General features: G+C 34.5%; 1 protein-coding gene across 1 annotated transcript in view; it reads left to right on the top strand.

Moving 5' to 3' along the window:
• The window catches only part of LOC150103061 (uncharacterized), a 234,394-nt gene that overhangs the window by 126,540 nt on the left and 91,724 nt on the right, over positions 1–16,130 (top strand). Inside the window, exon 8 of the mRNA XM_090398078.1 lies at positions 5,802–5,895. Coding sequence (XP_090254204.1) covers positions 5,802–5,895 — 94 coding nt within the window. The remainder of the gene's footprint in view (positions 1–5,801; positions 5,896–16,130) is intronic.

The raw sequence follows: 16,130 nt of genomic DNA, 5'->3' as shown, positions 1-16,130 counted from the left end.
CCTATATCTGAAGTAGCCAGATTGAATACAATTCTTTAATAAAGCAAATATCTTTTTGTCCTTTAGTAATGTTAATACCTCCTCAGTAGGGACGTTATTAAATAATGAGATAATGTCAAAACTTGCTATTATATCATTTTCGCTGATGGAAATATTTTTGATATGAGAAACGAAATCTGTGGTGTTTTTTGATGAACGATGAAGATTTATTGGTGAAACACTTGAGGTATTCTGCAAGATGTTTAGAAAGCTTATAAGTAGGACCATCAATTCCTTCCACAATTGGTCGAAGAGGGCTGTTTTCCTTGTGGATCTTCGGAACTTCATAAATGCGTGGTATAAGAGGGTGTAGATAGAGAGCGTAAAGAAAGGCCAATATTGTGAGGAAGTTCACTTGTAGTCTTTAACAGATTGTTTGTGCGGTTTTGTAGTTCCCTTGTTGGATCTTCCTGAAGAATTGAATATGTAATGTTGTCTTCAAGCAATTGAAGCATTTTACTGTGGTAATCTTCAGAGTTGAGGATGACTGTGGCATTGCCTTTATCTGCAGGTAAAATAATGATGTTTCTGTTCTTTTTAAGATTCTTTAAGGCCTGTCTTTCAGCAGGAGAAAGATTATCTGTTGGAGGTATAGCATTATTGATAATGAAGATGGATTCAATACGGAGAAGTGTATATACACACACACACACACACACACACACATACATACATACATACAGTTTACTAATAACTAATATAATGTTTCCTCAATTGTACCCTTGCGTTTTATTTATAACATTATGCTGCTCTCACTGTTTCAAGTCAATCCATTGTTTGCGTTCTACCTTGTAATTATTTAACAATTACAAGGTAGAACGATGGCAAATGATATTCAGGTTGAAGTCTATGGCTTTAAATAAATTTTTATTATTTTCTTGTGGTTTCGTGAGAATTGAAGAAACCTCTTACCACAAATATCTCTTAAAGAACAATTACAAATCCTTTGTGGGAAAAAAATAACCCTGAAGACTGGGTCGTAAGATTGAAAAAGTGAGGCTGTCAGCAAGGAGATCTTTTCTCAAAAAATGCTGCAATCTTAAAATGATTCCTAATTTCTCAAAGCTAAAGGAAACCGTCAGGTCTCCTGGCACACGCAACATCTATTTTAACACAAATCTATCACTCATTCACAATCAACTTGAGCTGCAAAATGTGAACTTGCTATTAATATATGTCTTATCTCTGATATCCAGAATAGTATTACCTTCACTGTAGACCCTCAACTATCCCATGTTGAGGGTCTACATGCTGTAGTCCTTACCTTACCATGCTGTAGTTCTTACTGTGGCTAAATGCTCTCTATGCTATTCATTTAACAAACACAACCAATAATTAGATTGCAAATTCAATGCCCTTGTCACTAAGCAAAAGCCTACTTCATACTTTTTCAGAAAATTGGGTAGTTAACATCTCAGGATGCCCTTTAACTGATGCACACATTCTTTCAAAAGTAAATTTGCCATACAACCTACAAACATCTCCTTAGCTGAAATGAGAGCTTACAATCTGTCAGATGCAATAGTCATCTTGTTATTACTAAAGTTGACAAGGAGAAAGCCACAGTAGTTATGCGTATTACAAATTATAAAAGAAAAATCTCTCTTATTATTATGATTGATTGATATACCAGGAATTGGATCACAATCCCATGAACAGACAACTCAAAAAAATTAAAGTCACTACTAGATGAAGCCTAGATGGAGACACCATAGAAAGATTTAAAACTAGACTCCCTTGGTTCTGTGATAAAACTAGGATGCATATGGGAGGCATTCCTCTTTGTGCAATTGTCAATTGCACAAAAGTAAATTTGCTTACTTGTCACATAGCCAAATTTTTAGCACATTTACTAAAAGCTGAGATTGGTAATTCCTGCTCCTTCATAAAAAAAATTCATCCAATTTTCTAGATAAAGTGAAAAATGTTTCCCTATAACCCACCGATCTAATTTAGCTTCAATATAGAATCCGTTCACTAATGTACCTCTGGAGGATATACTATATGTACTCTCACAAGCATTTCTATAGGATATGGTAATATAGTTAATCACTCCAGATATTTTCTTTGTCAAAATATGTTTTAGAGTCAAGTTAAAGGAACTGCCATAGGAAGTTGGGAAGTCCACTCTGTCATGCACTCGCAAACTTCTATTTAGAACAAACATTTAGAAGACATCCTGTTCTCATTCATACATCCTCAGTCTTCATTTTGGGTTTTTATATAGACAACATTTTTGCAAACTGGCAACATAATGAAGAAACGTTATCTACTTTTTTATCTCAAAATGATTAAATTTTCTATGGAATAGAAAAAGACAACAAATTATCCTTCTTAGATATTACTCCTTCGCTCATCATCAGGTGAACTAATTACTTCCGTTTATTGATGCTACATTCAACATCAATCTGCTCATTCCCTCACAGAAGACTGGAATTTTCAAAACTTTAGTACAACATGCTCACACTGTATGTTCTATGCCTCAACAATTACAGCAGAAACTCTTAAACACCAAACAATATATGAAACTCAGGTGGTCCCTCAGAAAGGATCACACAGCATCATTTTGATTCCTATAATCCTATCTCAAATAACAAGGAAACTATACTGAGTCCCTGTCTCATATATTTCTCACATCTCAGAGCCAATTTCCAGAATCCTTAAGAAATACAATTTTGTTGCTACTTTTCTTCCTGTCAACAATTTATCATCATGGTTTCCATTTTCCAAAGATAAATGCTCCCTTCTGACTCTTCCTGGCATCTATTGTGATTGTCATCATTCTTATTTTGGAGAAACTGGGCACTCAGTGGAAACACCAATCTTAAATCAGCAACAGAAAATCTGAGATATCTGGCTTGGCACACTGCACAGATGTTGTTGTCTAAAACATGCTTTTACTTATCTGTGTCAATATAAATATTGATCTTTATTTAAAGAAAGTGCTGAGGCCTTACTTTGTCATCCAAACTTAAATTGGAATGACTGTCTCTCGTTATCTAAGATATGATAGTCTTATTCTAATCACACATCATTAAAGTTTGTACTTAATCGTTTTTATACAGTTAATAACTAATGTTTCCTCATTTATACCTTTGTGTTTTTTTATGCATAACTTCATGCTGCTTTCAGTGTTTCAAATCAATTCATTGTTTGCAATATACCTTGTAATTAACTAGCATTGCTACTAATGATGCTCTGTAATATTCAGGCTGAAGTATTTTCTTGTATTTTTGTGTCAAAAAAAAAAAATCATGAAGATTTTTTACCCTTTTCTGTTTGTAATAGTGAGCTTAATACATTCATGCTGAGCATTGTCTACATATGTGGACACTGCCTGCGAGAAATCACTTTATCGTATACATGTTGGGCAGATGCCTTTTCACAAAGTTTATATGGCATGTTAATTGCAACATTTTCAGTAGAATTTTATTCATATTCAATAAATGATATTGAAAATCTCAAATGCAATTTGATTTGATTTTGAGTTTATATATATATATATATGCATATATATATATATATATATATATATATATATGCATATAAATCTTTATTTACTTTAGAAAATTTGCTTTACATGAATCATTTACTTTTTGCACCCAGTGACTGCATTATAAACAGTTGTTACCATGCAGTTTCTTAGACTGAAGAGAATTTGAAAAAGGATGCTAGAACAAATGTATTTAGTTAAGATACTATCTTGTGATTGCATAGTGTCTGTGGGAGGGGACATATTATTCCAGTTGTCTCTAATTACACTGTTGCTAAATATATATTATACCTAGACTGTAAATGTCTCTGTACTGATATAATAAAACTACTTTTTTTTTCTTGCTTCTGCAGTACAGTGTGCTGGGGATGGAATGTTTTCATTCCAGTCTTCATAAAAAATAGTTATAGTGAGTAAAAATGAATCTATTCCTGAATAAAAACGAATCTTGTGTATTATAAGAAGTGGGTAGTATCCATTGGTCTTCAACAAAATAGTAGCACATGTGAGATACCTATTATTGATAAGACAGAAGATGCACTGGGAGAGTGGGGGGGGGGGGACAAAAGATACACTGTATGCTTAGAAATACAGTGAAGTTAACTTCAGCATCATGCATCAGCATTACTTGTTTCAGTACTGTGCTTAAAATAGTGAAAAAATTTTTTTCATAGTTCAAGAAAGTTACTTAATTATGATTTTGTAATAAAAGTAGTGGAAATTATAACTTTTCTTCATTTCACAAGATTTAAATGCCTGAGGTAAGTTCACTCAGTTGATTCCAAAACATTGCATTACAATGTTGACTTTTGCTTCTCTCATAAGTGGCAGTCTAATATATAAATATTTTTTTTATTTTGACCGAACAGCGCATAGGTTTCAAAATTTGGCAACTCATACAAAAATATAAACTAATATCTAATCTGAATATCTTTATATTATGTCTAGGCAAGAAGACTTCAATAGCCAAAAATAAAAATGTCTTGCTTGCAACATACAAAAGGAAAAGTCCTTCGCTTAAATGATCAGGAGTGTACGAATTTTTTGTATACTTCCTGTATCTGTTATGTTGGACAAATGGATCTATCTGGAGAAATCCACCTCAAAGAACATATCAGAGATATGGAGAAGAAATCTGCACATAATTCAGGATTAGCATTTCACACTAACAAAGACATCAAGTGCTTTGGTAACTCACAAAAATGCCATACAATTCAACAATTATGTTCATAGATTTAAAGAGACCAGCAAAATGATACGATATCTGACTCAGTGTAATAAAAACCAAGGTCTCATCTTAAACCAGCTTTGGTCAGTATATATTAAAGACCTATATATTATGAATTAGACTGTGAGAGAAGTTAAACAGCACATCACAATGATGATCCACTCATCTAACATCTCGATGCTCTATATTCAACATCTGGTTTATGTTCATTTGGTGTATAACAGTTAATCTAAAGGGGTACTCATTATAATGCACAAAACTAGTAATTAAATATTTTTTCTTTCTTTTAAGTTGTACACAGTTCTCTCCTAACAAAAAATAGCTACAAAAAATGAAAATATTTGGCAACTTTATAAAATAAAGCCACATTAACTTCTTAACTTTAAATTTCAATTCATCCTAAGGTGCCCACTGCTGAAGAAGTTCAATTAAGAATTTTTCACTCAGAGGACATGCAGATTGAACTTCTTTTGGAGCAGTGAATCAAGATCACAAAAATACAGTGACATATTTTGTTGAATGTTTCTCACTTGTAATTTAATGAAATGTGAAGATGTCAAAATCTGAAACTTTTAAAATTCTGGTAACTGCTGTGTGAATAAAGCTCAGAGCATTTTTATAGATGTGTATTTATTATGAATAAATATGACTGATATTTATTTATTATAAGTATGAATGAGATTTATAATTTCTCCTTCTTGTATAATCCTACAGGCAGCATTCATTATAGTGAACTCTTAATAAATTTATTAGATTTAATACAACAACATAAAATGATCCTTGTTACTAATATTTGAAATTTTCGTTTTAACAAAGTAATATATATATATCATAGTTTTATGTGTCACTGCATTGAACATTAACATTCATTTTAGATATTTAAAAAAAAAAAAAAAAAAAAAAAAAAAACTGGCAGAATTAAAAATGGCATTCGTTTCTACCTGCATTTGAATAAAAATAATGTGATCAGTTTCTGATTAAATAAATTTTAGAAATGACTTTCAGTCGCTTAAATATTTTTGTATTATTATTATTATTTAGGTTTGACTACAACAGAACATTTGGAGGAAAAATTACTAAGCACATTGCTTACCCAGAAAAACTAGATTTACGTCCATTTATGTCAGAGAAAAAAGTAAGAGAAAAAGAATTTATATTTTTTTTTAAACATTATGCAGATTAGAAAATTATAACTAGAATGCAAACAAATGGGATATGCTATTTTTTGAAGCAATAGATTATCTGGTTTTTTTTATCATTACATACCGCGAATGGAATACCGATACGTATTGATATCTAATAATTGTTATTCATTATAAGTAATGGTAGAATTTGTTTCTGTATGTAAGCATGTTGCGCATGCATACATGTTAACATAGAAACAAATTCAGAGATCATTATTGTAGAGAGCAGTACATAAGTTAAAACAGTGGAATATAGAATGTCTACATTATATTAGCAGTTTTTAGACATGTAGCTAGATCCAGCTATTCTGCCAGCTTTCAGAATAGTTGGATCTAGCTACATGTCTAAATGAAAAGCTGCTATATCTAGGTACTGATTTCCACACATTTAAAGGATTTAACTTTATTGTATAAAGTTAAACCCTCATTCCTGTTAAACAGTCACATGACCTCAAGAGCATGCATAAGCCAGGATAGTGCACATAGTTAAAACTGATAAAGGGATATACAAGATGATCCAAAATCTTTCTTTTTCTCTCAGAATGAATAATGCCCTATTCTGATAATGAATTTTTGGGTTGGGTTTTAATAAAAAAAAAATAATGTGATGTATTTATTTGAATATTAGCTGACCTCTTCACCACCAGAATTAAATAGCTGTGGCACTTCAGAGAGTGAGTTGGAGGAATTACTCTGAAAACAATTTACTTTTACAACTTTGTCAGTCACCATTGATTCCATGATGCTGTTAATTGCTTTACTTATTGCAAACCATTATGCATCTAGTGTAAGAAGACATTGATTTTGATTTCTCTGAAAGAGATTCACAATAACTGATTACAATGTGTTTTTTTCCATACTATTTATTGTCACCAGGAATACTAGTATAAGCAATTATTTTTTTATGTATTACACCTAAACCTAAGCAGTGATGGTTAAGAGGAAAGCAAAGCAGAAGGGGGATGAGTCAAGAGTGGAAGAGGACAGAGAGGAATACAGAGAGAAAAAGCGAGAAGCCAAGAGAGAGTTGTTGCACAGGTAAAGGCCATGGCATATCAAGACCTTTATGATCAATTAGAAACAAAGGAAGGACAGAGAAAGATTTATCGATTGGCAAAATGTAGAAATAAGGCTTCAAAGGACATTGTACATGTGAGGCAGATCAAAGACACTGAAGGAAGAATATTATGGAGGGATGTGGACATAAGAAACAGATGAAGAATATACTTTGAGGGACTTTTGAATGAGGAAAATGCGAGGACTCACAGAGAAGATGGTCAGCCTTCTGAGGGGATGGTGCAGAACATCAGTAGAGTGGAAGTGAAGGAGGCTATGAAGAAGATGAAGAATGGAAAATCGGTGGACCCAGGCAGGATTCCAGTGGAGGCATGGAAGGCTCTGGGTGAAGAGGGAATTGACCTGCAGTGGGACCTGTTCGTGAAAGTTTGCCAACAGGAAAATATACCCGAGGAATGGAGGAAAAGTGCTCCTGTCCCCATCTACAAGGGTAAAGGGGATGCACAAGACTGTAAGAATCACAGAGGAATGAAGTTGATGTCCCACGCAATGAAAATCCTAGAAAGGGTTCTTGATAGAAGACTGAGGAAGGAGGTGGAGATTGCAAAGGAGCAATTTGGCTTCATGCCTGGTCGATCGACCACAGATGCTATCTTTGGAGTACGACAGATGATGGAAAAGTTTCGAGAGAAGCAACGGGAGCTACATCTGGTATTTATTGATCTGGAGAAAGCGTATGATAGAGTGCCAAGGCAAGAAGTCTGGAGGTGGTGTCTGAGGGAGAAGAAGGTACCGGAGAAATATGTCAGGCTGGTGCAGAAGATGCACAGAAATGTGAAGACAAGAGTTCGGACCTGCCTGGGAGAGACAGAAAGTTTTCCAGTGACAGTTGGCTTGCATCAAGGGGCAGCATTAAGTCTGTTCCTATTTAATATTGTGATGGAGGGGGTGAGAGAAGATGCACCTTGGACTATGTTGTATGCAGATGACATTGTGCTGTGTGCAGAATCAAGAGAAGAAGTGGCAGCCAAACTGGAAAGTTGGTGGAAAGTACTGGAAGAGAGAGGTATGAGACTGAGCAGAAGTAAGACAGAGTATATGTGTTGCAAAGTGGATGGCAGCCAGGAGACAGATCTGGAGCTGGAAGGAAATGTCATCAGGAAGATCAGTGACTTTAGATACTTAGGTTCAACAATGAAAGAGGATGGTTAGGCTGAGAAGGAAGTGGGATGGAGGAACTGGAGAGCGATGGCTGGAGTGCTATGTGATAAGAGGGTGCCGATCAATCTAAAAGGCAAAATCTACAGGACAGTAGTGAGATCAACTATCACGTGTGCTATGGAAACTGTGGCCCTGAGGAAAAATAACATCAACAGGATGGAGGTAGCGGAGATGAGAACACTTAGGTGGATGTGCAGTGTGACCAGAAAGGATCATCTGAGAAATGACTATGTAAGGGGACCAGTGAAAGTTATGAACTTAGGAGCAAAGATACAGGAGGCAAGGTTGAGATGGTTTGGTCATGTGATGACGAGAGAGGAAGAGTATGTGAGAAGAAAGGTCATGCAGATGAATGTGCAGGGGAAGCGGAAGCGTGGATGGCCAAAGAAGAGATGGAGGGAGATGGTGGAAGAGGACTTGAGGATGAAGAACTTGGATGTGGCTACAGCCCAAGACAGGAAGTTGTGGAGGAGACTCACCACAAACAGCGACCCTACTTAAGTGGGAAAAGCTGCAGAAGAAGAAGATTACACCTAAACTGCATTTGTCTCCCTTGAATATTGTAAGAAATTCATATATTTTTATTTATTATTTTTGTACACTTACGTACAGTATGCTTATTATACAAAAATATAAAAGAAGTATTAGTATTTCTGTTGTAATTTCTTGGAAAATTATGTTTGAACCATCATTTCAAGTATTGTAATTATTGCCCATCTTTTGCACCTGAAATGGCAGTAACATGTATAACCTATATCTATTGTTAATTTATTACAGAATAGGTGGGAAATCTTGATGGTCTATTGAAATGTTGACACTGATTTTTTTTATCCTTTTGTATTTTACATCATTAATGTGTTCTCCTTACATGATCCTATAGGATTAACTAGTTTATTGGTGCTCCTTTATTCATTGAAGATTTTCTGTATCCTTTGTTTCTTTTCTTCACCTGGTAAAGTATTTTTGCAAATCAAAGAAGCTGAGCTTATTCACTCATTGGAAAGTTATATGTTTGTGTTAATAATTTTATTCATCTCTCCTATACAATTTAATCAATAATTGTATAGGAGAGATGTTTTCTATGGCTGTTTATCCATTAAAGTTGGGCAATCTCTCTGATGTGTTCTTTCCAAACCTTGGGAAATGAAAGAATCAACACAATGCCATCAATGTCATACTGTTATCTGCACTTAGGTTTTTGTAGTTATGCTCTAAATATAATATACCATAACACCATACTCAAATTAGAGTAGGGAGAAAACACATCATTGCTGTTCTCAGATGAAGGTAGACCAGCAAGGCAGCAAAATCATAGCTAGTTACCCTGATATGAAATTAGCTTCACAATATCAGATCTCTTAAGTGTGTTTGTGCAGAGGGGAGGAGAGATTTATACTAACAGATGCTTCATACTTAGAGAAAACAGTTCCCACAAAGAAAGAAAGAGTAACAGCAGCTCTTCTGTGTCAGAATCATCATAGAAAAGTTACTTTTGTACTGCTCAACAGTCTGCAAAATATACCTCCATCTACTGGATAAAAGACCAGAAGTATACAAGATCATCTCTTGTATACTTCATAAGAATATAAAAGATGAGTGGTTGAGTCATAGCTGCCCTATAATAAATTTGCAAGTTTCAAAAGCAGTTCAAGTAATGTAATCTACACCTACACCACTGGTTCCTCTGTTATCTGAAGCATTTCTTAATGAAATTAGATTATTAAAATGAATTATAACATTACGGGGTGCTTAAGGGTCAAAGCTATATAACTGAGAGGAGACCTCCACATAGCCTTTAAAGGAATGCGGAGAACCGACCAGGTCTTCTGACCTGACCTAATGTACAATGCTCAACTTCCCGTGGTGCACCCTGTTGGGTATCTATTTGGATACTGAACGAACGAGGATGGGCTGGCAATTTGGGATTTAGCCGACCAACTTGTATTCTTATTGGTTAAACCAAAATAAAAAATGATGGTACAACATGACAAAATTTCATGCCAGCTGGGGCGTCTCCCAGTTACACAAGGCCCCCGTTGTTTTCGCCAGGGAACCAGGGTGAACAGCGAAAAGTCAGCTACTGCAACAAATCTGAAAACAACCCCCAACTCAACATCACCAGAGTTAAAGATCGGTACTATCAACGTACGAAGCCTGAATGGCAAAGAAATGGAGCTAGCTGAGGAATTAGATAAGTACCAGATCGACATAATAGGGGTGACTGAAACAAAAAAGACCAAAACTGGTGAGATCTTTCTGAGCAATAAATACAAAATGTTATAATCAGGCAATGACAATCAAGGAAAAGAAGGAGTAGCCATAGTATTCAACACAAAATACAAGGCTAATCTTCTTGAATGGCAGTCAGTCTCAAGTAGAGTAATGTGGGCAAATATGAGAATGGGGAACTGACAATGAGACTTATTTGTACCTGTGGTCCCACAGAAGGTTCTACTAAGGTAGAAGTGGAGGAATTTTTTGAAGCTTTGGAAAAAGCAACTGACACAATGAAAAATGAAAAGTTGGTCCTTGTTGGGGATCTAAATAGCAGAGTAGGAAATGATTGTGAGACATACAAAAATATTTTGGGAAAATTTGGAGAAAAGAGCAAAGCAAATAATAATGGCAAATATCTGTTGGATTTCTGCTCAGGACATGGACTGGTTATTACTAACACCATGTTCCAACATAAAAATGTGCACAAATTCACATGGAGAGAAGAGGCTAGGAATAAGAAAAGTCTCCTTGACTGTTATTGTTGATAGTGATGTTTTCTCCCTGGTGCAGGACATCAGAGTGTACAGAGGATTTGAAATTGGAAGTGATCACTATTTAGTCTTGATGAAGATAAAATTGAATTTCTTATTGAAAAGAATAACATGTAAGAAAGTTTTAAAGCAAATAAAAGTTGAGCAGCTCTCAGGTGTGAACTGTAGACTAAACTACACAAAGATTATTGAAGAAAAAATGAAAGAGTTTGAGAACAGGAATCAAACCTTGGAGATTCAGTGGCAAACTCTGAAGAAAACATTGATTGATTCTGCCAGAGAGGCATGTGGTGAGGTTGTCTGTAAGGATAAAAAAAATCAGAACTCCCTGGTGGACACAGGAAGTTAAAGGGGCAGTGAAGGAAAAGAAGAAAGCATACCAAAAGTTTCTGTCAAATAAGTTAGCTTGTGCTCTTAGAGAATATAGGGACAAATGCAAGAATGCTAAACGTTGTGTAAAACTAGCTAAACAAAACTCATGAGAAGACTTTGGCAAGAATATAGAAAATAAATATCAAGAAGGTGGCAAAATATTCTGGAGGTTGTTGAAGAAGCTTAAGAATGGAGGAAAGAGTGCTGTAAAAGGAGTTAGAGTTGATAAAGGTGACATGAAAACGGGAGAAAAAGATATCCTTGAAGTATGGAGTAATTACTTTGAAAAGCTGCTAAATGAAACAAGTAGTGATGACAGCACAGTGGTAAAAAACACTGACCAGGCATGCAGTCAGGAATACATATCCATACTTGAAGTAGATAAAGCCATCAAAGGCTTGAAATGTGGAAAGGCAGCAGGAGTAGATGATATTCGACCAGAAATGCTGAAGTATGGTGGTATAAGAGTCTTACAGTGGCTGCACTGCATAGTTCAGAAAGCCTGTACAGAGGGACGAATTCCCGATGATTGGAGTAGAGCTCTTATAGTACCAATATATAAAAAGGGAAATAAAACTGAATGTGAGAATTATAGAGGTATTTCGCTACTGAGTGTTCCTGGCAAGATCTATGCAAGTATACTTGAGAAACGGTTGAGAAGAATTGTGGAAGAAAACTTGGTGAAGAACAAGCTGGATTCAGGCCAAATAGAGGCTGTCAGGATCAGATTTTCACTTTACGACAAATAGTCGAGAAAGCATGGGAATATAACAGAGATCTGTATTTAAGTTTTGTCGATTTGGAAAAGGCATATGACAAGGTGCAAAGAGAGAAGCTTTTCTGTACGCTACAGTTATATGGTGTCAATGGGGCATTATATCAAGCAATACTTAGCCTGTATTTGAGTTGTAAGTTAGGTTAGAATTGAAGGATGTACAGGAAGATGGTTTAATGTGAAATCTGGTGTGAGACAAGTGTACATTATCCCCTCTGTTATTCATTATCTATGTGGATCACATTATGATGGAAAGTGGTATTAAACATGATATCAAAATTGGAGATGTTAATGTCAGCTATTTGCTTTATGCGGATAATGTTGTACTTCTAAATACATCTGCTACAAGTCTGCAAGATTCTCTGACTAAATTGAATAGCTGTTGTAATAGATATGGCATGAAGGTCAGCAATAAAAAGACAAAGACAATGAAAATAGGCAGAATCATTGAAAATGTCAACTGTGTCATGAATGGAGAACCTGTGGAACAAGTGAAACATTTCAGCTACTTAGGCAAGATTTTTACTGAAGAAGGTAAATTTAATATAGAAATAGACAACAGAATCAGCAAAGCTGGTATGGTAGAAGTCAATTGAATAAATTCATATGGAATAAGAGAGAAATTAGTCGGAACACTAAATAAGCTGTATACAAGACACTGTTCAAACCAGTTTTAACTTATGGATCTAAGAGCTGGGTCAGAAGTAAAACACTTGACCAAAGACTAGAGACCACAGATATGAGAGTCCTGAGAAAGATTATAGGCGTGAACAGATGGCATCAATGGCAATATCATATTAAAAACGAGGATATTAGGAAATAACTTGACATTGTCAACATCCAAGAATGCGTTAGCAGAGCTAATCTCAGGTGGTATGGTCACTTAAACAGAATGGCAAAGAAAGATTAGTAAAACAAGTGTTCTCTGCCAGGTTGGCAGGAAAACGACCCAGAGGAAGACCAACATATAGGTGGATTGATACGGTACAAAGTACCTTAGATGATAGAAATATAAGATCTGATAATGCTGAAGCCTTGACAAGTAACAGACTGATTTGGAGGAAAATTGTAGATAGGAAGTTAGTAATGATGTAATTTTTTTCATGTAGTACTATCATATCCTGTACACCCCTTGAGGGTACATGGCAGGAATTTGATGACGATATTTATTTATTTATATATATATATATATATATATTTTTTTTTTTTTTTTTTTTTACAAGTAAGGTTTTACATTTAGGAATAGCACAAAAGGCACAGAATTTTTTTTTCAAATACTTCCACATATATTGTAAGGAAATTTCAGTTGAATATGTGTTTAGTAATCCCTCATTTTATTCAACTGCATTGGAAAGTCTGTTGCTTTTGCTTATCCTCTTTGTGCCTCATGGTGCATAAGGCCAAGATTCACAGCTCTCTCTCAACCAGCCATTCTTCATTTTTCCTTTCTTTTTCTTTTCTGTGATTAATTTAGGCCTTAGCTGGTCATATAAGTCAGTTTGTTGACCAAACCCATTTAAGATATCAATTAATTGAGCATTTAGTTATTTAAAGTCATGAATTGAAATATCTGTGTGTGTGTGTGTGTGTGTAAAAGAGAGTAGAGTAGAGTTAAAGAAATGGAATAATGAAAATCTCTCCTCTGTCAAATGTGTTCACTCTGTTGTGATTTTTAAGCTGGGTCACAAATGCCTAACTTACAGAGGCAGCTAGTTGAGCAGCTAAGAAATATTCTGATATTTTTAGACAACTTTCAATGTTTCTTAAATCCAGAATTTGGTCAGACTGGCAGACCTGACTTTAACATTATGTTGTAAACCAGAAACTATTCTTCCAGAGAAGAATCTGTAATGTTATAATTCAAGTAAAGTCTCTCTAATTCAAGTAAAGGATTTATTACCCACATATTGTGCTTTACTTCTGTCTGCAAAATTCTTCACAAGAAATTTTGAAATTCTATGGTCTTCTGAAATTTTTTATTCCCTATAAAGTTATTAATATTCTTTCATACTTAGTTATTACAATCTCTGTAGGTGATATTAATTTTTACAAAACTGTGATAGGGTGGTTAAGGAAAAAGGGGCAACATATTTAAGAATATTTAGGGATAATAGTTATTTTCACACTAATATTTATAGTTAACTATTTACATAATCCTATTAACTATTCTAACTATTAATAGTTAGAATTGTTAATAGGAAGAATAAAATATTTAAGAATATTTTAAATTCTTAAATATTTGTACAAACTAATTTATCTGAACTAATGTAGAAGGTGATGTGCTTCAGTTATTGAATACATGTGTATTTTGAAAATCGCTGCACTTTTCTTGCATAGTAAAGACATCTTGTACACTGCTATCGTTTGCAGAGCTAGTTTAAGATCATAGGTGCACTTTTTGAGTAATTATATTAAAGAAAAAGATAATAAAATTACATAAATACCATCATCATCATCATCATTATGTAAATCAGCATAAGCTAAATTGCCATCTATGGCTTCAATACTAGTCTTTACCTTTTCCTCCAATACTAGTATTTTATGACACTATGAAATTTTATATTTAGTCTTCTTTACTGGAACAAAAAAAAAAAAAAAAATATATATATATATATATATATATATATATATATATATATATATATTAAATAGAAGGTTTACTCGGTTTGATAACATATTAAAAATTTATTTAATGACTAAAACCGAGATTTTGAGTAAAAAACTTTATTAATACACATGACTAGTTTAGTCTGAGAACAGACTTCATCAGGTGTAAGCGAAAAGGACATAAAAAATATCAGAGAAAACCATACGAATACTGGATTTCTACACAGCAGAAATATAAAACAACAGAGGTTAATGTTTAAATTGAAGAAAGAACTCTGGCTGTACCAACATGGCCATGCGTGCATGTAAGGTCTCGTGATCTCCAGTATTGAATGGCAGAGCTGTGAGAGTCTGGCAAACTATAACTCAGGATGCTATTGATATGGACGGGATTAAGAACGATTTCCTTAGATTCTAGAATCAGTCTCTCTAATTCATCATAAGATCTGTGAACGCCATTAGTTAAATTCCTTTGTATTTGATATTATAGGCCTTCTTCATTAGAGTTTGCCAAAAATAATACATGGCTGGACAAAGCGCTAGCTCAAGTTCTGTTGTAGGAAGTGTCTCTTTTGTGCTCTTCTAGACGGAGTTTGATGGATTTTTCCTTTTGACCATAGTACAGTTTGCCGCAATGGCAGAGGACTCTGTAGACACCAGGATATTGGAGATTATTATGTCTATCGTTTGGGCGACTTAAGATTGAGTAGAGTTTTGGTAAAGAAGTGAAAAAAGTCTTGATATTGTATTTCCTTAAAATTTTTGCTAAAACTGGGGATAGAGAGCTAATATAAGGTAAGGAAATGCAGCCTTTGGAATTAGTTGTATCTTCATTGTGTTGTTGATTGCATCGGTTAAACAGTATTCTATTAATAGTACTCCTAAAGTATCCATTGTTTTTAAAAGTATTTTGAAGGTGTTTGAGTTCATTTTGAAATTTTTGTTCGCCTGACAATAAATATCTTGCTTGGTGACCAAGAGTTGAGATGATGCTGAACTTCTGTGGTGTATAATGGTGTGAGTCAGTGTGAACATAACTATCAGTATGCACTGGCTTCCTAAAAATGGAGAATTTAATATGTTCAGCCAACTTGATTAGTAGAATATCCAAGAAGGGAAGAGAGCCATCCATTTCTAGCTTATATGTGAATTTAATATTTGTATGAATATCATTTAAATGATTTTGAAATATTTTAAAGTTATCTAAGCCATGTGGCCAAATCAAGAAAACATCATCTGTGTAGCAGAGCTATATCTTCGGTTTTAATGAAGAGGAAGAAATTGCTTTTTCTTCGAAATTTCCAAGATGTTTGCGAGGACTGGAGATAATGGACTTCCCATTGCTAACCAGAGTTTTGTTTATAAATAGATTTTTCGAATTTAAAAAAGCCTTACTTGACACACTGCGATCGATTCACCTACCTAC

This window comes from Typopeltis vanoorti, chromosome 9 (assembly GCF_054136105.1).
Source record: "Typopeltis vanoorti isolate ZY-2024b chromosome 9, IOZ_Tvanoo_1.0, whole genome shotgun sequence".
Classification (NCBI taxonomy): Eukaryota; Metazoa; Arthropoda; class Arachnida; order Uropygi; family Thelyphonidae; genus Typopeltis; species Typopeltis vanoorti.
This window is presented reverse-complemented; position numbering and strand designations above follow the sequence as displayed.